The 21,398-nt window shown below is 57.4% G+C and overlaps 2 protein-coding genes and 1 long non-coding RNA gene across 7 annotated transcripts; 1 reads left to right on the plus strand and 2 right to left on the minus strand.

Moving 5' to 3' along the window:
• Positions 1-646: 646 nt before the first annotated feature.
• Positions 647-9,297, minus strand: A1BG (alpha-1-B glycoprotein). The gene is made up of 8 exons (XM_055103953.3): positions 8,483-9,297; positions 7,093-7,128; positions 6,729-6,998; positions 6,087-6,353; positions 5,198-5,494; positions 4,156-4,455; positions 1,145-1,432; positions 647-822 (listed from the first exon to the last, which is right to left on the minus strand). The coding sequence occupies exons 4-8, from the start codon at positions 6,325-6,327 to the stop codon at positions 815-817; spliced, it is 1,134 nt and encodes a 377-aa protein (XP_054959928.3). The 5' UTR covers positions 6,328-6,353; positions 6,729-6,998; positions 7,093-7,128; positions 8,483-9,297; the 3' UTR covers positions 647-814.
• A 135-nt stretch (positions 9,298-9,432) lies between these two features.
• On the minus strand, positions 9,433-16,849 carry ZNF497 (zinc finger protein 497). 5 transcript variants are annotated; one of them, XM_034946280.3, is made up of 4 exons: positions 16,445-16,849; positions 12,986-13,112; positions 12,275-12,371; positions 9,433-11,435 (listed from the first exon to the last, which is right to left on the minus strand). In XM_034946280.3, exons 1-4 carry the CDS (start codon positions 16,696-16,698, stop codon positions 9,925-9,927), a joined length of 1,989 nt encoding a protein of 662 aa, XP_034802171.1. In that variant the 5' UTR covers positions 16,699-16,849; the 3' UTR covers positions 9,433-9,924. The 5 variants fall into 5 exon arrangements, with proteins under 5 accessions (XP_034802171.1, XP_008967931.1, XP_008967932.1 ...); XM_008969683.5 differs by lacking the exon at positions 12,986-13,112 and adding an exon at positions 11,738-12,072 and having other exon boundaries at positions 16,445-16,577; XM_008969684.3 differs by lacking the exon at positions 12,986-13,112 and having other exon boundaries at positions 16,445-16,595.
• LOC117977080 (uncharacterized) lies at positions 16,381-21,388 on the plus strand. Its single transcript, XR_010110949.1, has 3 exons — positions 16,381-16,520; positions 18,304-18,367; positions 19,817-21,388. It is a non-coding gene; the product is annotated as an uncharacterized LOC117977080 (long non-coding RNA).
• Positions 21,389-21,398: the final 10 nt, after the last annotated feature.

Here is a 21,398-nt window from a genome sequence, read left to right on the forward strand (position 1 = left end):
TGGGACCAGGCCGAGGTGCCCAGGGAGTAAGAGGCAGCATCCTGGAAGAGCACAGATGAAAGAGGCCCTGAGAAGTGTTGGTTGGCCAGGTGCTGTGGCTCACACCTGTAATCCCAACACTTTGGGAGGCTGAGGCGGGAGGATCACTTGAGCCCAAGAGTTCAAGACCAGCCTGGGCAACATAGTGAGACTCATCTCTACAAAAAATAAATAATAGAAAGAAAAATGTGAGTTGGCCAGGCATGGTGGCTCATGCCTGTAGTCCCAGCTACTGAGGAGGCTGAGGTGGGAGGATCACTTAAGGCCAGGAGTTCAAGACAAGCTTGGGCAACACAGTGAGACCCTGTCTACAAAAAATAATAATTAGCCAGACGTGGCGATGCATGCCCAGGCTCCCAGCTACTTGGGAGGCTGAGGCAGGAGGATCGCTTGAGCCTGGGAGGTCAAAACTGCAGTGAGCCGGACTGCAACACTGCACTCCAGCCTGGGTGACAGTGTGAGACCCTGTCTCAAAAAAGAAAAAAGAAGAGAAAACTGTGCTCTTAAGAGCCAGTTCTCCACTCCTCTACCTCGGGAGCCACCCCAGAACCCATCCACGTTGAGGACACGAGATCCCAGCCCACTCAGCCCTGGGAATCCAAAGACATTTTAAACAGAGGCTCTCTTCACATTTATTAATTCCTGGGAGGAATGAGGGAGGCTTCTCCAGCCCCCCAGAGACCCCGGCCTTGTGCTGCAACAGGAGGGGAGGGAGCCAGTCCAGAATCCCCGGCACTTCTGAGGACACCAACAGCACCCTGGGCCCGCGGCTGCATCAGCTTTCTAGACAACGGGAGAAAAGAGAAATGGTGGAGGAGGGGAAATCCCATGCCGTCCTCCTCGCGGAAATCAAGGCCGACCTCCCTGACGCCCCCCCGGAAGGAAGCGCGTGGTCGGCTGCCAGCCGAGACCCCCATCTGCGCCTCCAGCTGCAGGGCCTTTGCTGGGCGGTTCCTCGCCCGCAATTCCCCCACGAGCCCTGGGGAGACCCAGCGCTAACCACGGTGCCCAAGGGAGGAGCCGGGAGACGCCCTCCTGGAGGTGGGCACAGCCCAGGCAAACGCCAGCAGACGGAACCAGCACCCGGGACCCAGGGAAACGTCACCTGCCACCAGGAGCTCCACAGGGTCGCTGAGCTCCGATTCGAAGGTGTGGGGCACCCAGGAGCGGTAGCGGCACCTGTAGTTGCCAGCGTGCTGGGGCCCCACGAAGATCAGCTCGAGGTTCGCCGCGGCCCCGGGGGTGCGGACCGTCTTCACGGCCTTCGTCTCGCCCTCGCGCAGCAGCTCGAAGGTGACGTCGGGGATGGGTCCCTCGCAGCGCAGGACGGCATCTCGGCCCGCCAGGACCGCCCCACTCCACGTTGCCCGGAGCTGAGGCCTGGGAGGGGGTCCTGGGCGGAGCGGGCGGGTGGTCGGGCCAGGCCACACCCCAGGCCACACCCCAGGCCGCGCCCGCGCCTGCGCCTCAGCCCCGGCTGCATCTTCCCTGTCTGGTTCCTGAGCGCAGAGGGCTCCTCCGGCCCCGCCGAGCTGCGCCCGCTGCCTTCACACCCCGGACATCCGCGCCACACGTGAGTGTCCCCGCACCCCTCCCCCAGGACCGTGGAAGTCCCAGATTCGGGCCTGCTCTGGGGCTTCTGGGGTCCCCAGCCTCGGTCACTCTGACGGGTGAAGGGAAGAAGACATGATGGAGAAAACGGTGCTCCTTCATGGAGGGACCAAAAAAGGACATACAATCTATGTCAATAGATGAGGGTTTTCCCTCCATAAGTTTAGCTTTAAAAGTGTATTTAAGGTGCCGGGCGCTGTGGCTCACACCTGTAATCTCAGCACTTTGAGAGGCCGAGGCAGGCGGATTGCCTGAGCTCAGGAGTTCCAGACCAGCCTGGGTAACACGGTGAGACCCCGTCTCTACTAAAATACAAAAAATTAGCCGGGCGTGGCAGCGTGCGCCTGTAATCCCAGCTACTCGGGAGGTGGAGGCAGGAAAATTGCTTGAACCTGGGAGGCAGAGGTTTCAGTGAGCCAAGATCGCACCACTGCACTCCAGCCCGGGTGACAGAGTGACACTCCGTCTCAAAAACAAACAAACAAAACAAAACTGTAAGGAATCAAATGTTACAAAATCCTGGAAGATTTTGGTAATGCTGTTGATAATTTCGGGGAAATTAATGAAGTACATGTAAGTACTTGATTTAAATGTGTATTTTATTCAATAGTTTGAGTATCTTGCCATGGAAGATACTAGCCCAGCCTAGCAGAAAAGTGCAATATGTATAATATACTTTCGCATTTTAAAAGTTATATTCCCTATCCATTTTGAAATGCTGGCCAAACAACATGAAGTTATTTGCAATTAATTGTAAGCTAATCAGGAATTTTGAAAGCTTGATTGTATTAACAAACTATAATGTTGAAATTTGGTAAAATCATAATGTTAATTTTTACTGTGAAACGTTTTCTTGTAAGATAGATATACACATCCTAGTTTAAATTTTTGTCTTAGTGTGGATTTACAAATTTACTACAGTTATTCTGAGCCCAGGAACCCAATCAGATTTCAGGCCAGTTTGATACTGGCTGTTCTTAATTCTAACAGGAGAGTAGGACATCATACTAAATGTTATGTCAGTGGGACTGTGTTGTCTGTGGAGCTTAGTAAATTAATCATTTTCTTCAGACTCTAAGGAGAGTGATAAATAAAATTTGGAGTCATAGGATATAGATGTACAATTTAAAGATTAAACGTTTTTTTTTTTTTTTGAGATGGAGTTTTGCTCTTGTTGCCCAGGCTGGAATGCAGTGGCATGACCTGGACTCACTGCAAACTCCACCTCCCGGGTTAAAGCAATTCTCCTGCCTCAGCCTCCCAAGTGGCTGGGATTACAGGTATGTGCCACCACAGCTGGCTAATTTTGTATTTTTAGTAGAGACAGGGTTTCTCCATGCTGGCCAGGCTGCTCTTGAACTCCTGATTTTGTGATCCACCCGCCTTGGCCTCCCAAAGTGCTGCGATTACAGGCGTGAGCCACCTTGCCTGGCCAAGATTAAACATTTTTCATCAATTGTGGATGGTGGCTTATAACACTGCAAGAATAGGCTGGGCATGGTGACTCACAACTGTAATCCCAGCACTTTGGGAGGCAGAGGTGGGCAGATCACAAGGTCAGGAGTTCAGGACCAGCCCCACCAAATAGCGAAACCCGGTCTCTACTAAAAATACAAAAATTAGGTGGGCATGGTGGCATGCGCCTCTAATACCAGCTACTCAGGAGGCTGAGGCAGGAGAACTGCCTGAACCCAGAAGGCGAAGGTTGCAGTGAGCTGAGATTGCACCACTGCACTCCGGCCTGCAAGAATAAAAGTAAGTTATCCAAAAAAAAAAAAAAAAAAAAAAAAAAAAAAAAAAAAAGGAGAAGAAAAGCGAGGAATGAAGGAGAGAGATGGGGTTGGGGGGGAGAGATGAAAGAGAGAGAAAGAAGAAAAAAGAAGAAAGAAAAGAGAGAAAGAAGGAAGAAAGAAAGAAGGAAAGAGAGAAAAAGAAAGAGGAAGGCAGGCAGGAAAGAAAAGAAAGAAAGTGAAAGAAAAGAGAAAACGGTGCCCCCAGCAAAGGGTACGACCTCAAGATCTGGAGGTCAGACCTGTGCCCTCATGCTCTGCTGGGCTCTGAGTCCTGGAGACGTCGATGAAGAAATCAGAGGGACAAACAGAGCTGGGGACGGCGGGGATGGGGAGAAGGACACATCAGCCGTGCGCCTGCGGGACCGGGGCCGGGGCGGGGGGTCCAGTATGACGACTGACATGGCCAGTAAGGAAAACAAGGCAGCCACAGAGCTGCAGGGATCTGAACAAGAAAACCTGGGTCCAGCCTCCCTGCTGCCGACCACCACGCTACACGTGACCTACGGGCTTGCGTCCGTGGGAAATAAGCCGAAATTCCAGGCGTCCCCAGACCCTCGACCACCGATCGCCTGCTCCCCGCCGGGGTAGGCGATGGGGGCTGAACCAAGGCCCAGAGCGTCGCCGTCGGACGCCCAAGGAAAGAGGGGAAAGACAGGAGGCCCCGAGGAGCACTGAACCCGCGCCCGCCCTCGCTGGTGCCCCGCCAGCTCACCGTCCACGCGCAGCTCCAAGCGCTCGCTGGGCGCGGAGCCCCCGAAAGGCGGCTTCAGGTCCACGTAGACGCAGCTGTAGTTGGCGGAGTCAGCCACGGAAATGTTGTGCAGCTCGAAGAGCGCCTCGGTCCCAGCGGGGCTCTGGAAACGGTGCACGCGGCGCCCGCCCCTGTCCTCGCGCACCAGGGCGAAGCGCGCGCCCTCCAGGGGCGCCAGGCACCGCAGCCGCAAGGCCCTGCCGGACTCCGGCTCCGGGGAGGACTCCGGCTCCGGGGAGAACTCCGGCGCGGGCAGCGTCTCTGCGGAGCAGCACACGGGCTGACCCGGGCGCCCAGCGGCTGGCTCGGCCCTAACGCGTGGTCTGGCCTCGCGCTCTTTGCCTTGGCTGAGTCTTCTGCCCGCGATGATCTGGCCAGCTTCCTCCCTCGCCTCCTCCGGGCCCGCCCCACCTTTCCATCCCAGTCCTTCTTGGATATCTCACACGCACCCTTTCACTGTTTCTTAGTAATTTGTTTGTCTACAGACACAGACGGGAAGCGGGGACGGGGACATGTTTTGTGCATGGCTTGATGCCTGGTGCACGATGCCGCTCAGTAGTGGATTTGCTCCACGAGCGTCTTCTGAGCACCGCCCCAATGCCCGCGCCACGGAGGGGCCCCTGTGGTCCGCTGGGCATGGGGTTCGCTGTCCGGTGCTCAGAGTTTGCTAAATACCATCAGGTCCAAGGCAAGCGAGCGGAGGAGCTGCCTCAGCAGAGGCCCTCAGTGCTCACCCAGACCTGGCAGCTGGGATGGGACCTGCCAGGTGGTGCCCCCTGTGGCCTGGGCCAGACCTGTTCACCCAGTTATTCTCTGTGGGGCCTGAAGGTTGTCACGCTCATCATCCTATTTGCAGTTTAGGACCCTGAATCGGCGGGTGGGCGGGTAAAGTTGGTATTGGACCCTGGCCCAGAGCACTGCACTTCCCCAGACTCTACACCTGGTACTGCTCCTGCTCCCCAGGGACCCAGCCGCGTCCCTGTCCCTGCTGGCCCCGGCTCACCATCGCTCAGAATCAGCTCGACCGGCGCGCTGTCCCCGGACCAGCCGTTTTGGTTGTCGTGCAGCCGGTAGCGGCAGGTGTAGTGACCTCCATCCCCCAGGGCCACCGCGTTCAGGTGAAAGAAGACGCGGTCTGGGCTGGTGCTGCTCCTGGGTACCAGCAGCTCTTTCTCCCCGCGCCGTAGCTGGAAGTCCACTCCACTCAGGGGAGCCACGCAGGTGAGGGTCACCTTGTTGCCGGGGTGCAGGACCTGGGAGGACTCTCCACGGTGCATCAGCACAGGCGGTGGTGGTGCAGCTGCAATGCAGGCAGCATTACTAGGCTGCCCCATCCCTGGAGCTGCCCTCTGCCCAGTCCCCAGACCTCTGCCCTCCGGGTGGCAATCCCAGGAACACCCTTCCATTCTTTTTTTTTTTTTTTTGAAACGGAGTTTCGCTCTTGTTGCCCAGGCTGGAGTGCAGTGGCGCCACTCAGCTCACTGCAACCTCTGCCTCCCAGGTTCAAGGGATTCTCCTGCCTCAGCCTCCGGAGTAGCTGGTACTACAGGCACCTGCCACCACACCTGGCTAATTTTTGTATTTTTAGTAGAGACGGGGTTTCATCATGTTGGGTAGACTGGTCTCAATCTCTTGACCTCATGATCCGCTGGCCTCAGCCTCCCAAAGTGCTGGGATTATAGGCGTGAGCCACCAGACCCCGCCCACCCTTCCATTCTTTGGGCATCCTCTGCCCAAACTCCTTTGCAACCATCAGACCCAGGCAACCGTGTGGCCAGCTTCCTGGACCTGGTCCTGGGCAAGGGCATTCAGCATGGAGGTCAGGATGAATGTGGTCATGCCGCCTGTATCCTCCTCCCCCAGCAGCCCCCAGAGATGATTCCCACAGTCACCGAGCTCCTCAATGGTCACAGTAGCGCTGGGCTCAGAGAGGTCCCCATCGGTCCGGTAGCTACAGCTATAGTTGCCAGGCTGATGGACTGGAAAGGTGGCCTCCACATCCTCCTGGGCCTCAGGCACCTCCAGAAACTCATGGTCGCCTTCCCGCCTCAGCAGAAAAGTCACACCCCGCAGCCCACCTCGGCACACTGCTGTTGTTTTCAGGCCGGGGGTGACCCAGGACACTGGCGTCATCGAGAGCCAGGGAGCAGGCAAGGACTCTGTGGGTGGGGTGGAGTTGAAGAGTGCTTCTGCATAACACAGGAGACGTGGGAAGCCCAGCAGAACCTGGGCCCCACACTCATAAGACTGGGAAGGAGACAGGGATGGAGGGCATTGCTGGGAAAAGGCAGGCAGGCACCAGTGGAAACAAGGCATACGGCAAGAGAAAAAATGTGTGTGGGAGCTGTACGGCATGCCGGGCCTGCTGGGGACACAACCATGTATTCCTTACAACACAGACATCATCCCCATTTGACAGATGGGAAGATTGAGGCTTGGGGCTCAGAGACATCGGGTGACTTGGAGGAAGGGAGACCCCCCCAATCAACAACCTCCCCACTGCCTCCTGGCCCCCAATTCATGCCCCGGCTCACTTGGCCCTGTCAGCTCCAGGAGCTTGCTCAGTTGGGTCCATCCTGTGGACAAGCCCGAGCGGCAGCGGTAGCGGCCCTGGGTGTCACCCGTCAGCAGGAACTGGTGCTTGATGGCAGGTGAGTCAAGGTGCACAGGCTCCTGGGCCACCCCATTCTTGAACAGCTGGAAGTCTGGGGTCTCCAGGCGGGCCTGGCACGTCAGCGTCACATTGGCCGAGGGTTTCAGCAGCGATTCGGACTCTGCCCACAGGCTGGGCTGGGTCTCATAGACTGCAAGGGATGGCTGGGATCAGCTCAGTGCCACAGAGACAGGGCTCCCCCCCGGCCTGAGCCCACCATTCCCAGACCTCACCCCTGCACTCACATATGGCTGCTTCTGTCACTGGGCCCCAGGTGACACCTGCGGAGACAGCCCCGGTAAGGCTCCCGTTCCCGCCCCCTCCCGCCCCAGGGACCCAGACCCCAGGAGGCCTCACCCCACAGCAAGAGAAAGACCACGAGCATGGACATGATGGTTGCGCTCACTCCGGTGCAGTGAGTGTCTGGGGTGAGCGTCTGCAGCAATGAGGCCCCGAGGGAGGGCAGTGGGGGTGGCTCGGGCACTGACCTCTTCCCGTGTTTGTCCTTCCCGGAAGGCGGGGGCAGGGCCCCCATGGGGTCAGGGCAAAGGGTGAACTTCTGAGGCCTCAGGATGCCCAGCAACAATTATAATCAATAATCATGTATGATTAATAAACTAAATCAAGAGTGATAAAATGATGCTAAAACCACCTCATCCTCATTTCAGTGTTGGATCCTGGATCCTGTTCTAGAAGGAGACGCTGAGTTCTCCCCACTCTACCTGGAGCTGCTGAGGTCAAGTGGAGAGTGCCGGGGCTGAAGCCCAGCAAGCCCCTCCCTGTCACACCACACTGCACATGTGACACCAAAGGTGGGGTTCACCTCTTTTCAGACTTTCTGCGGTTGCCCTCACATGGGCTGTCTGGAGGTGCACCCTCACTCTTCCTGAGGACTGTGGTTCCTTTTCCATCACTGGTTCATTCTGCATGGTGTGACCCACCACGGCTCTGGAGTCGGATTTCCACCCAGGTCATTCAGCTGAGACCTGCGCTTCCCAGGCCTACCCGTGACATGTGCTCAGTTACCTGAGCTGCTGGTGGTCACTCATGTGGCTATAGCCTGCTGCCTGGAGGCCAGGCCTCCTGCTTCCCCCTCTCCTCACCACAGCCTGTTGGGATGGAACAGGACAGGGGGTGAGACCGTGGTGCTTTCACACTCAGCCTCCATGGACATCCTGTCATTCCCACCCGGGGAGGTCTGGTCCCCACCCTGGGTGTCCCAGCCTAGCTCCGCTACGAGTGTGAGGGCCCAGGGCAACCGCCTAGCCCTCATCTGCCCCCTGCACTGCATCCTCCCCACTCATTCATTCCACCGGCATTTATTGAGCATCTACTGTGTGCCAGATGCAAAGAAGACAGTGGGATAACTGGGTAAGGAGCATTCCAGGCAGAGGGAGCAGGCAGTGCAAACATGGGAGATGCGGTTGCAGTGAGAAGGAGCAGAGGAGACCAGGAGTTGAGGTGACTGCAGAGCGATTGCAGAGCTCATAGATGTGATGAAGACCAGCTGGGCACTGCAGTGGCTCTGGCTTCTGCTGTGAGGGACGGGGAGCTGTGGAGACTCCCTCTGTTTGGTCCCATTTCCATATTGCTGAGCACCTGCTGCATGCTCTCTGTCCTGCTCAGAGCCAGTACCTGGATGGAGGCTGTGTGTTCTGGGTGGACTGCGGGAGAATGCATTCTTTGCAGAAGAGACAACCAGGTGCTGATGCCTGAAGTCATAACCAGACCTGAGGCACTCACAAGGACTGGTGGCCAGGCCAGAGGAGCAGAGCTCAGGGTGTGCACACAACTCAGAAGTCAGACCATTGAACAGTGACAGAACCTTTCAGCCCACTGGCAATGAGGCTGCCCAGGCAGCCAGAGGCCTGGTCAAATCTGAGGTCTGCAGAGATGGAGCTGTCATTCTGTGTTTCCTTTGGCAGTCCCAACACCAGCCTCGTTGCACCCTCCTCTTAGCTTCCCTGGGTTCTCCAGCCCTAAGGGTGGTAGCAGCTTCCTGCAAGTATCCAGCTCTGAGATTCTGCAACATCCACTTTTGCTCTCTGAGCCTTGCAAAACCTGCACAATCAGTCCCTAACTTATATCCCCTCTGTTTGAAATACCTAGTGTGGTTTCTATTTCCTGACTTGACTGACTGGTGTGGTACTTGGTATAAAGAAGGTTCCCTGGCCAGGTGCGGTGGCTCACGCCTATAATCCCAACGCTTTGAGAGGCTGAGGCAGGAGGATCACTTGAGCCCAGGAGTTTTGAGACCCGCCTAGGCAACATGGTGAGACACTGTCCCTACAAAAAATTTTAAAATTAGCCAGGTGTAGTGACGCAAGTCTGTCATCCCAGCTGCTTGGGAGGCTGAGGTGGGAGGATCACCTGAGCCTAAGAAGTCGCGGCTGCAATAAACAGTGATTGCACCACTGCACTCCAGCCTGGGTGACAGAGTGAAACCCTGCCCCCTCCCCCAAAAAAGAAAAGTCTCACGAAACAGACCTACACAGGTGAGATTCTGAGATTGATCTGGTTCTGACCTCGGTCAGGAATGCAGTGCTGAGCCTCTTGCCAACAGAATATGAGACACTAGAAAGCCATAGCATGCGGTTTCATCATGTTTAACTGTCACCTGTGGTTGCCTGAGATGAAGTGCTGACTGGAGCGAGCACCTTAGGAGACAGTGGCCACTGCACTGAGCAGCTGGTAGCAGCAGTGGTGACCATGTGGACTGGGGGGTGGGTTGGCTGCTTTTGACAGTGCCAGAGAACTTAAAGAAATAGCCACACCTGTCGGAGACCCCAGTTCTTGCCCACCTCTGCATGGACGAACCTCTCGCCGAAGTGGAGCTTGCCGCCCTCCCTGGGAAAAGCCCATCCCACATGTCCCCAGACAGGCCTGGGTGGCCGGTGGGCTATCGTCAAAGGGACTGTGCAGCCAGGGTTGTCCACACCCAAGGCCGCCCCTGCACTCCCAGCAGGAGGGCGCCCGCACCGGCGGCCCGAAAAAGTCTGGGCCAGCAGACAGCGCACTCACGCCCGGGACCCCGCAACGCCGCGTGTCCGCGACCTCCCGCTCAGGGCGTCCTCGTGTCAGGGCGCAGCGCGGCCCCCGTGCCGCTTCTGGTGCTCGTTGAGGTTGCAACGGTGGCTGAAAGGCTTCCCGCACTCGCCGCAAGAGTAGGGCCTCTCGCCCGTGTGCGTGCGCCGGTGGCTTAAGAGCTCCGACTTGCGCACGAAGGCCTTGCTGCAGTGGGCGCAGACGAACGGCCTCTCGCCAGAGTGCAGGCGCTGGTGCTGGCGCAGCTCGGAGCTGCCGCGGAAGGCCTTGCCGCATTCTGCGCAGGCGAAGGGTCGCTCTCCCGTGTGCGAAAGCCGGTGGTGCGCCAGGCCGGAACTGCCGCGGAAGGCCTTGCCGCAGTCGGCGCAGGCGAAGGGCTTGGCGCCCGAGTGCGTGCGCTGGTGGCTCAGTAGGTTGGAGCGCTGGCTGAAGGCCTTGCCGCACTGGGCGCACGCATGAGGCTTCTCGCCCGTGTGCACGCGCCGGTGCTCCGCCAGGTAGGAGCCCATGACGAAAGCCTGGCCACACTCGGCGCACTCGAAGGGCCGCTCACCAGTGTGCGTGCGCTGGTGCTGCAGGAGCTGCGAGCTCTCGCGGAAAGCCTTTCCGCACTCGGCGCAGGGGAAGGGCTTCTCGCTGCTGTGCGTGCGCCGGTGCTGCCGCAGCCCCGCCACACGCACGAAGGCCTTGCCGCAGTCGGGACAGGCGTGTGGCCGTGCGCCCGCGTGGATCTTCAGGTGCTCGGCCAGGTTGGAGCTCTGGCTGAAGGCCTTGCCACAGTCCCGGCAGGCGTGCGGCCGCGCGCCCGTGTGCACGCGCCGGTGCTCCAGGAAATTGGAGTTCCAGCTGAAGGCCTTGCCGCACTCCGGGCACTCGTAGGGCTTCTCGCCTGTGTGCGTGCGTCGGTGCTGCACCAGCGTGGTGCTTCGGCCGAAGGACTTGCCGCAGTCCGGGCAGCGGAAGGGCTTCAGGCCGCTGTGTGTCTCCTGGTGGTGGATGAGCTGCGAGTGCGCGCGGAAGGCCTTGCCGCACTCCCTGCAAGCGTAGGGCTTCTCGCCGCTGTGGATGCGCTGGTGCTGGCTGAGGTTGGAGCTCCAGGCGAAGGCCTTGCCGCACTCGGGGCACGTGTACGGCTTCTCGCCTGTGTGCACGCGCCGATGCTGCAGCAAGTAAGAGCCCTGGCTGAACGCCTTGCCGCACTCCCCGCACCGGCAGCCCGGCTCCTCTGGGAGAGGCGAAGGGCGCAACGCCCGGACTGCAGGCTCGCTCCCGGGCTCAGCCCCGTCCCGCCCACCGTCTGCGGGGCCCAGCTCCCTGCCGGGGCCTCCCTGTTCGTCCGCCGCCCCCAGTGTGGCTTGCTGCCGCTGGCCGTCCCCTGCCTCCCTCGGAACCTCCGTGGAGTTTTCCCAGGCCCCCCAGCCTCCAGACACAGCCCCCTCAGAGAGGCCCCTCGTGGCAGTCTTCACATTGCAGAGGACCTGGCCTTCCTCTGGGGCCACCTGCAGGGTCCACCCTCTTGGGGACTCCATCTCGCGCCTGTGACCTACAACAGGAGAGAAAAGGCAAGTACCTTAGAGAATACAAAGAACACCAGACAGAGGGCCTGAGGGGGACACGACGGTGGGTGGGCTGTCATCCCCCACTCTTCTCCTCCAGGTCCCTGGATGCCCAATGCCCTCTGGAGCCTGGAGCAGGAAGGCCAGCAGGCGGGCTAGACACTCGGGGGACGGGCCAGCACTCTGGGCCTGCCTGACAGGGCCACGTGCACATCCCCACACCCGGCCCGGCCCAGCAGGAGGGGAGGGGGCGCCAGCATCGCAGAAGGACTCAAAGTTGCCCACGCACCTGCACTGGCCCTACTGTGGCACCACTCTCCTCTCCTTGCTTCACGGGGTGGGGCCCCAAGTGTCAAGAAGGTGGAGACTCCAGTTTGTGAGGAACACGATGGACCCGTCTCCATTCCTGAAGGCTGGAGGACACCGCCTGACCCAAACACAGCTATGTCTGCCTCACCCACTCCACCCTGGCCGGATCCCTGGGTAGTCCCCTCCACACAGTATGGGCACCATGTCCAGGCTGGAGGATCTCAGTGGCTGTTACCCAGGCAATGTCCACACCAGGCCTCTGTGCAGGTCAGACCAGGTGGTCCAAGGCATGGGGTGGCTGTGCAGCCCAGATCCCTGAGAGAGAGAGAGGCCAAGGGTGGGAGGGCCTCCTTGGTCCTAAGGCCATGCCTGCCTGTCCAGCCGATCCTTCCCACAGCGAAGTCTCTACAGCGAGCAAAACCCATCCCCATTTGCCCTGAGCACCTTATCATCCTTGTGTAGTCTCCAGCCCCGCTGCCAAGGCAGGGCAGGGACAAGTGTGTAGATGGTGCCATACCTGGAGGTGGGGCCTGGAAGGGGCCCAGGGGAGCCTCTTGCTCCTCTCCCTCCTCTGTCCCGGGGACCAGCTCCTCTTGGGGCCTGGGGGCTGGCACCTGGGGACAGGAAGGCAGCAGGGCAGGGTGAGGTGTTCAGCCTAGCAGATCTGTGGAGAAAACAAGGGGCATGCGGTGGCATGACCCACCCTTCTCTGCACCTTCAGTTCTCAGGACACAGTGGGGAGCACACAGGTGTGGACTGGAGATCTCTGACTCTGCCGTCCAAGCCAAGACCACCAAACTCCCACCTGTCACCATCACTTTCCCACAGCCCCCAGGCCCTTTCAGCCACCAACCCACGACTGGCCCCAGTGCTGGCTCAGCTGGGGTCATGAGCAGGGGAAGCACACCCAGCCCCCAGACCAGCCCCCACTCATCTGGAGTCCTGGCCCAGCTGACTCCTGCTGTAGCCGCTCCGCCAGGGCAGTGGCCTCCTCAGGGCTGCCTAGCCACTGCTCCTGCGTGTAGGCCTGGATCTCTGGGAGCAGTGTGCCCAATAACTGCTCCAGCACCAAGAGCTCCAGCATCTGCTCCTTGGAGCAGGCCTCAGGCATCAGCCACTGGCAACACAGCTCACGCAGCTGAGCCAGGGCCCCTCGGGGCCCTGCTGCCTTCTAGTAGCAGAACCCCCAGAAGCACTGGCCAGGGCTCTTGGAGCTGGGCTCACCCACCATCAGTTCCAGTGGACTGTGGAAGACCTGGGGGACCAGGGCTGATGCCTCACTCGTCTGGGCAGCCATCCTGCCCCTTTCCTGGGAGGGGAGGGCAGCTGCATGGCCCAGGGTACTTTCTCTGCAGCTGGAAACACAAAGGTGAGCCTGTGAGCACAGCAAGGCCACGAAGGTCCCCTCCTTGGGACCACCTGAGACTGAGTAAAAATGGAAGAATGGGGGTATCGGCGTTTCTGGCCCCCAGTGTCAGCATCTTTGCCCACCTGTGTGTCCAGGTGCCTGAGGGACACACTGAGGTGCCATGGCTGCTTGTACCATCCCTTCCCCCCGCCTCCCCGCTTTTCTTGAGGGTCCCTGCCCTGCCCTGTCTCCTTGGCACCCTTCATCCCACACACAGAACAACTAAGACAGAGACTGTGAACAGGACACCCAGAGTCAGACCAGCAAATGGGTCCTGTTTGTCCCCTCCAGGAAGTGTTTTAAAAATTTAAGTTAGGCCAAGTGCGGTGGCTCACGGCTGTAGTCCTAGCACTTTGGGAGGCCGAGGTGGGTGGATCACGAGGTCAGGAATTCCAAGACCAGCCTGGCCAACATGGTGAAACCCCGTCTCTACTAAAAATACAAAAACTAGCCAGGCGTGGTGGCAGGCGCCTGTAATCCCAGCTACTCGGGAGGCTGAGGCAGAGAACTGCTTGAACCCGGGAGGTGGAGGTTGCAGTGAGCCGAGATCGCGCCACTGCACTCCAGCCTGGGTGACAAAGTAAGACTGTGTCTCAAAAAAAAAAAAAGAATAAATACTGATACACACTACAAGATGGATGAATCTTGAAAATATTATGCTAAGTGTAAATGAAAAAATTCAGACACAAAAGACTTCATTATGTTATTTCATTTATGTGAAATGTCCAGAACAGATAAGTCTGTAAGAGACAGAAAGTAGATCAGCGGTTGCCAGGATCTGCAGGGAAGAGAGAAATGGGAGATACAGCCGTGGGAGTGATGAAAATATTCTGGAATTAGTGGTGATGACTGTGCAACACTGAATATACCAAAAACCACTGAATTACACACTTTAAAAGGATGAATTGTGTGGTATGTATGTTTTTTTAAAAAGTTACCACCCAATCCCAAAAGCTTAAAAACTGTATGACTCCATTTATTTTTCTTTTTCTTTTTTTTTTCTTTTGACAGGGTCTGGCTCTGTCATCCAGGCTAGGGTGCAGTGGTGCAATCTCATCTTCCAGGCTCAAGCCATCTTCCCACCTCAGCCTCCCAAGGAGCTGGGACATCAAGTGCGTGCCACCATACCCAGCTAATTTTTTTATTTTTTATTTTTCTATTTTTGAGACAGAGTTTCGCTCTTTCACCCAGGCTGGAATGAAGTGGCGCAATCTCGGCTCAGTGCAACTTCTGCCCCCAGGATTCAAGCGGTTCTCCTGCCTCAGCCTCCCCAGTAGCTGGGATTACAGATGCCTGCCACCAGGCCTGGCTTATTTTATTTTATTTTTTAGTAGAGATGGGGTTTCACCATGTTGGCCAGGCTGGTCCCGAACTCTTTTTTTTTTTTTTTTTGAGACAGAGTCTTGCTCTGTCGCCCAGGCTGGAGTGCAGTGGCACCATCTTGGCTCACTGCAAGCTCTGCCTCCCGGGTTCATACCATTCTCCTGCCTCAGCCTCAAGTAGCTGGGACTACAGGTGCCCGCCACCATGCCCGGCTAATTTTTTTGTATTTTTGGTAGAGCCGGGGTTTCACCGTGTTAGCCAGGATGGTCTCGACCTCCTGACCTCGTGATCCGCCCGCCTCAGCCTCCCAAAGTGCTGGGATTACAGGCGTGAGCCACGGCGCCCGGCCGGTGGGCCGGTCCTGAACTCTTGACCTCAGATGGTCCACCCGCCTCGGCCTCCTAAAGTGCTAGTATTACAGGCACCAGACACCTCGCCCAGCCTATGCGACATTCGTGAAATGACAAAATGGTAGAAATGAGAACAGATTACTAGTTGACAAAAAGAGGTTAACGGGGAGCAGAGGTAGGAGGGAAGGGTATGCGGCTCTGAAAGGGCAACACGGGGATCCTTCGTGATGGAAATATTCTGCATCTCAGTTGTGATATTGTACTCTAGTTTTTCTTTCTCTTCTCTTTTCTTTTTTTGAGACAGAGTCTCGCTCTGTTGCCCAGGCTGGAGTGCAGTGGCGTGATGTGGGCTCACCGCGACCTCTGCCTCCTGGGTACAAGCGATTCTCCTGCCTGAGACTCCCGAGTAGCTGGGATTACAGGCACCAGCCACCACACCCGGCTAATTTTTGTGTTTTCAGTACAGATGGGGTTTCACCATGTTGCTCAGGCTGGTCTTTAACTCCTGAGCTCAAGGGATCCACCCGCCTTGGCCTCCCAAAGTGCTGGGATTACAGACATGAGCCACCGCACCTGGCCTCTAGTTTTTCAAGATGCCACCTTTAGGGGAACTGGGTAAAGGGTACATAGGGTATGCATTATTTGTTACTGCATGTGAATTTCTAATTACCTCAAATCAAAAGTTAAATTTTTTAAAAAACGACATCTGATTTCAATAAAAATTCATATTTGTGTATTGAAGTATCAGAAATCCGGGTCCCCCAAGGGCCCATGTTTCTTAAGGCGGAGCCAGGCACCGCTGCCCCTCCATCCAGGGCCTGTGGTGTGCGACCCCGACCCGCCAGCCCCCAGCCCCATCTATCAGGGCTGCCGTCCTGAGTCCGTCCTCGTCGTGGGATAGCATGTGAGCCCCGTAAGGTCCTTCCTGTCGGCCTCACTGCTCCAGCCTCCCCGACGTCCTCACATCCACGCTGCGTGCCCTTTCTGAGCCTCAACGCCACCTCCTCACCACGACATGATCAGAGCCACCTCCCGCGTCAGTCCCAGCGCCCACGCCCCCAACAACGGGCACTTGTCCGACCAGTCACGGGTACTTGTGTCTCCCCCACAACCCCCAAGGCCTAGGCTGGACAAACAAATACGGAGTGGATAAAGGGGAGGAAGCTGCGGCCAGGTGGCGCGAGGCCTGTGCGGGCAGCTCCGGAGGCTCGGAGGCGAGCCCAGCCTGGTGAGCTCCGAAACTACCCGGGGCTGGGGGCTGATGAACGAATAAATGAATGTGGGAAGAAATGATGGCGCGGCAGGGCATGAGTGAAGGAGTGAAAGAATAAACGAGCAGGAGGAACGATGCTACAGAACTGATCGCCATAAGGCTCGCGTTCACCTAGCGAACAGCAAACGGGAGCCATTTCCGTCCCGACCACGGTCGCCCCTGGCCCCTGCAGGGCCACTTCCGGGCCGCTCTGGACGGCGCGGAGGCCTATCTCTCGGTGGTCCCAGAGGGCCCAGCTCAGGGCCGAGCCCCGTCCTGCCCCGCGCGGCGGGAGTGGTTGGAGCCGGAGGGCGGATCTGTGCCTGGCCGAGGGTGTCCGTCGGCGTCACTCACCGTCCTCGGCCCGCCTCTGCGTCCACTAGGCGCGGCCTGAGAGAGGCCCGCACGCGGGATCGAGCCGCGTGGAATGGTAGGAGGGCGGGCACCGGGTCTCCTGGGAGGCGCGGTTGCATTCGGCAGAGCGGCCCAAGGTCTCGCGTTTCTCCCCACTGCGCCTGCGTAACTATGGCGCGGCAGCGGGCGCGCGCCTTCTGGTTCCCATGGGGACGGCGCCACAGCCAAGCTACTCTGGCGTGCTGCGTTGCCATGGATGCGCTCCGCCCCTTCCTGTACCCGGCCCGCCTCTGCGGCACACACCCAACAGCTACACAGGCGCCTGGGGCTGCCCGGGTCGCGGACGCAAGTCGGTCCGACGTAGCTTCTCCCTGGCGATCCTCCTCCGGCCCCAGGCCGTCTTTACCACCCTGGAACCTTGCTGAGTTCACGCCACTGAGCTGCGTCTCACACCCACGCGCTGTGGAACACCCACCAAGCTGGAATCCACGCGGTTTTTAAAATAGAGTCGGGGGCCGGGCGCGGTGACTCACGCCTGTAATCCCAGCACTTTGGAGGTTGAGGCGGGCGGATCACGAGGTCAGGAGATCGAGACCATCCTGGCTAACACGGAGAAACCCCGTCTCTACTAAAAATACAAAAAATTAGCCGGGCGTGGTGGCGGGCGCCTGTAGTCCCAGCTACTCGGGAGGATGAGGCAGGAGAATCGCTTGAACCTGGGAGGCGGAGGTTGCACTGAGCCGAGATCGCGACACTGCACTCCAGCCTGGGCGACAGAACGAGACTCCGTCTCAAAAAAAAAAAAAAAGTTGAGTCGGGATCTCTGAAGCTAAGCAGGGTCGGGCCTGGTTAGTACTTGGGAGACCGCCTGGGAACACCGGGTGCTGTTGGCTAAAATAAATAAATCAACCGCGCGCGGTGGCTCACGTCTGTAATCCCAGCACTTTGGGAGGCCGAGGCGGGCAGATCACGAGGTCAGGAGTTCGAGACCAGTCTGACCAACATGGTGAAACCCCGTCTCTACTGAAAATACAGAAATTAGGCTTGTTGGCGCGTGCCTATAATCCCAGCTACTCGGGAGGCTGAGGCAGGAGAATCGCTTGAACCGGGGAGGCAGAAGTTACAGTGAGCTGAGATTGTGCCACTGCACACTCCAGCCTGGGTGACAGAGCAAGACTCCGTCTCAAAAAAACAACATAGACCAGATGCTGTAAGCTAAAATAAATGAATAGCTAGAGACGGGGTCTCGCTATATGGCCCAGGCTGGTCTTGAACTTCTGGGCTCAAGTGATCCTCCCACCTTGGCCTCCCAAAGTGCTAGGATTACAGACTTGAGCCACTGCACCCGGCCTCCACGAGCTCTTTTTGTACCAATTTTTCCCAATTTGTACTAGGGAGCTCTCACCTCCGCCCAGGTGGTTTGGGCAGGTGTGGGTACACATGGCCCAGGTCCACAGCACGGGGCAGTCCATCCCTCTGGCCCTGGCAGTGGTCACTTTGGACCTGTGAGCATCGTGGGACTTCTCTCTGAACTGTTAGGGCCTCTATCTGCTTTGAACCTGAGGCTGTGAGCATCTGTCAGCTGGGGCAGCTGCAGCCTTCTTGCCCCGCTGAGGGATGAATCTGTTAAGAGAATGGAGTTCATACAGAAAAGCAGAACTGAGGGATGGTGTGTTAGTTTCCTGTGGTTATGCAGCAAATTACCACAAATGTGGTGGGTTAAAACAGTAGAAATATATTCCCGCCCAGTTCTGGGGACCAGAAGTCTAACATCGATATGACTCAGCTGAAACAAGATGTTGACAGGGCTGAGCTCCCTCTGGAAGCTCTAACGTAGAACCTTTCCTTGCCTTTTTCAGCACCTAGAGCTGCATTCCATGTATTCCTTGGCTTTTCGTCCTTTCCTCCATCATCAAGTAACTGGTAACATCTTACTATTTCTCTCATTAAGTTAAAATATTTAACATATGTTCATTTTATCTTATTTGCATGAGAGTCAATTTTAGCTTTAAAAAAATTTTTATTGGCCGGGCGGGGTGGCTCAGGCCTGTAATCCCAGCAATTTGGGAGGCGGAGGTGGGCAGATCACCTGAGGTCAGGAGTTCGAGACCAGCCTGACCAACATGGTGAAACCCTGTCTTTACTAAAAATACAAAAATTAGCCGTGTGTGGTGGTACATACCTGTAATCCCAACTACTTGGGAGACTGAGGCAGGAGAATCGCATGAACCTGGGAGGCAGAGGTTGCAGTGAGCTGAGATCATGCCACTGCACTCCAACCTGGGCAACAGAGCGAGACTCCGTCTCAAGAAAAAAAAAAGGGGGAGGGGGCTGAGCGCAGTGGCTCACGCCTGTAATCCCAACACTTGGGAGGCTGAGGCGGGGGGATCACGAGGTCAAGAGATCGAGACCATCCTAGCCAACATGGTGAAACCCTGTCTCTACCAAAAATACAAAAATTAGCCAGGCGTGGTGGCGTGCGCCTGTAGTCTTGGATCACCCATGCTGGAAGAATTCAGCTGCCCGGACATGAGGAAACTCAGGTCTACAGGAAACTCAGGTCTGCAGTCCTGTGGAGAGGCAGTGCAGCAGTGCATACTCCAAGCCCAGTGGGGCCTTCAGATGATTGCAGTCTTGGCTGCCATGTTGACTTCAACCTAGTGAGAGGCCTTGAGCCAGAACCACAGGCCAAGCTGGTCATGAATTCCCCACCCCCAGAAAATGTTTGCGATGATAAATGTTTATTTATTTATTTATTTTTGAGAAAGTCTTGCTCTCTCACCTAGGCTGGAGTGCAGCGGCACGATCTCAGCTCATTGCAACCTCTGCCTCCCAGGTTCAAGGGATTCTTGTGCCTCAGCCTCCCAAGTAGCTGGGATTACAGGCACATGCCACCATGCCCGGCTAATTTTTGTATTTTTACTAGAAACGGGGTTTTGCCATGTTGCCCAGGCTGTTCTCGAACTCCTGAGCTCAAGCCATCCGCTCAACTCAGCCTCCCAAAGCACTGGGATTACAGGCCTGAGCCACCACGCTTGGCCTGGAGCATGCTCTTGATGTGCAAACTAACCAATCCAGAGCCTCACCCCTCTACCTGGTCCACACACCACAGGAGACAGTATTCCTCTGTCTTAATCATCCCAGGAACAGGAGCCAAGCAGCTGGGGAACACTCCCACAGCTGAAAGCCCACAGGAATTACTCCAGCTAGCCAGTCCTGTGCTGTAGGCTCTGCTCTGCCTTGCTTTTCCCTTGGAAACCCCAGTAAAGGCTCTGGCTTAGAGCTCCCCCTTGGTCCTGCCCCTGCTGCCTCTGACAGATGCTGGTGCTTTCTCATGTGTCCTTCCTCATGGGCTGCGCCTCCTGTTTCCAGGATCTGTGAGCATGATGAACTTTGTTTTCCTGAGCTTGTCCTGTGTCTCCTCTTCTGGCCACACCTGACTGAGCGGAACATAAAAGCGACAGAACACCAGGAGGGCTGCTGCTTGGGGAAACTGTGTGAGAAGAGTTGGGGGACTAGGGGCAGGGCAAGCACTGCTCTCCCTCTCCTGGAGGCTGGGGAGAGCATCAAGGAGACTACCAGGTAGGAGGAACCATGGGCAGGGCCTCCCTCATCAGGATGCTTTCCCCACAACAGAGGGATTTAAGCCCCTGGTGGGTGAGTCCTGGATTAACCAAGACCTGAGCCTTTTGGGGGGTGCAGAGGACAGAGGACACTGTGAGGTGAGCTTCTCCTGGGTGGATTCCCCAGGGGCCTCTGAGGCTGGTTTCAGGCCCTGCCCTTTGGCTGCCCCACTGGAAGCTCTGAGCATCTACCCTTCAGAGATGCTTTCCCTGGTCTGACCTTGGCAAGGGCAAATAAGGAGGTACTCCATGGAGGGTCACCAAGGTCTGGGGCATAAACGGTGCCCATCTGCACAGTAGCATGAGGGCCACAGAGTGTGGTAAATGTCAGTGACCAGCCCACGCGGTCCCCAGTGTCGCTGCAGGGGCCACTTAGGATTCTTCTGTTCGGGGTCCCAGGCCACACTTGGGGAACCCTATTGGAAGCAACAAGGTCTAGGCCCTGAGGGCGCAGGGCTCTGCCCTCTCCAGGGCTCTAGCTGAGCCACGTGCAAGCATCCTCCCGGCCCTCCCAGCTGGTGTGAGGAGGAAACCGCAGCCAAAGGGCAAGGTGCTCCACACAGATATGTCCCTAGTCAGCCTGCCCCATTCGGCCTCTGGAGTGGGATCCTTGGGTCTGTCTGGAACCAGTGTGGATGAAATGCAGGGAGAAACTGGAATCATAGCCATGGACAGCCACTCACATAGCTGGGAAGAGGCATGCTGTGGTAGATCCCGGTGGACTCTCACCTCTGCGGTGCTGGGGACGTTGTGCCGACACCTCAGGCACCCACTTCCACTCACACCGCGGAGGCTTGGGGAGATGCGGTTCAGTCTGGAGTCCAGCGGGGGACGACAATAACGGCGACCCCGCTCGTCGGTCAGACCAGGGCAAGCTTGCCAGGGCATCACACTTCACCAAAGGGAACCCTTTCTGCCGCGACTGCCGAGCAGCCAGGGCCGGGACAGGCAGAAGCCTGCCCCGAGGTCTCACCTCTGGAGGGTTACGAGCTGTGCCAGGCCGGCTACGGTAGAGGGTGTGCAAATACTCCGCGGTCCCAAGGCTCCTGAAGCTGCCTAAGGGATATGAGAGGCCCTAGGTTCGAATCCTGCCTCCACCGTCTTATGTTCGTGCCTCTGGAGAGTCACTTTTCCCCGTTTCCTCGCATACCAGAGAGCCCAGTAACACGCACCGCGGCTCTGCGGAGAAAAAGACCCTAGAGATCGTGGACACAGCGTCTGGGCCGTATCAGCGCCCACTCGAGATTATTACTGCTTATGCCTGCAACCGGATGCTGTGCGCCCGGTTAGAAAAGGTCAAATAAAACTCGAGTTAGTGGAAGCCTGTGGAC

Source organism: Pan paniscus, chromosome 20 (genome assembly GCF_029289425.2).
Source record: "Pan paniscus chromosome 20, NHGRI_mPanPan1-v2.0_pri, whole genome shotgun sequence".
NCBI lineage: Eukaryota > Metazoa > Chordata > Mammalia > Primates > Hominidae > Pan > Pan paniscus.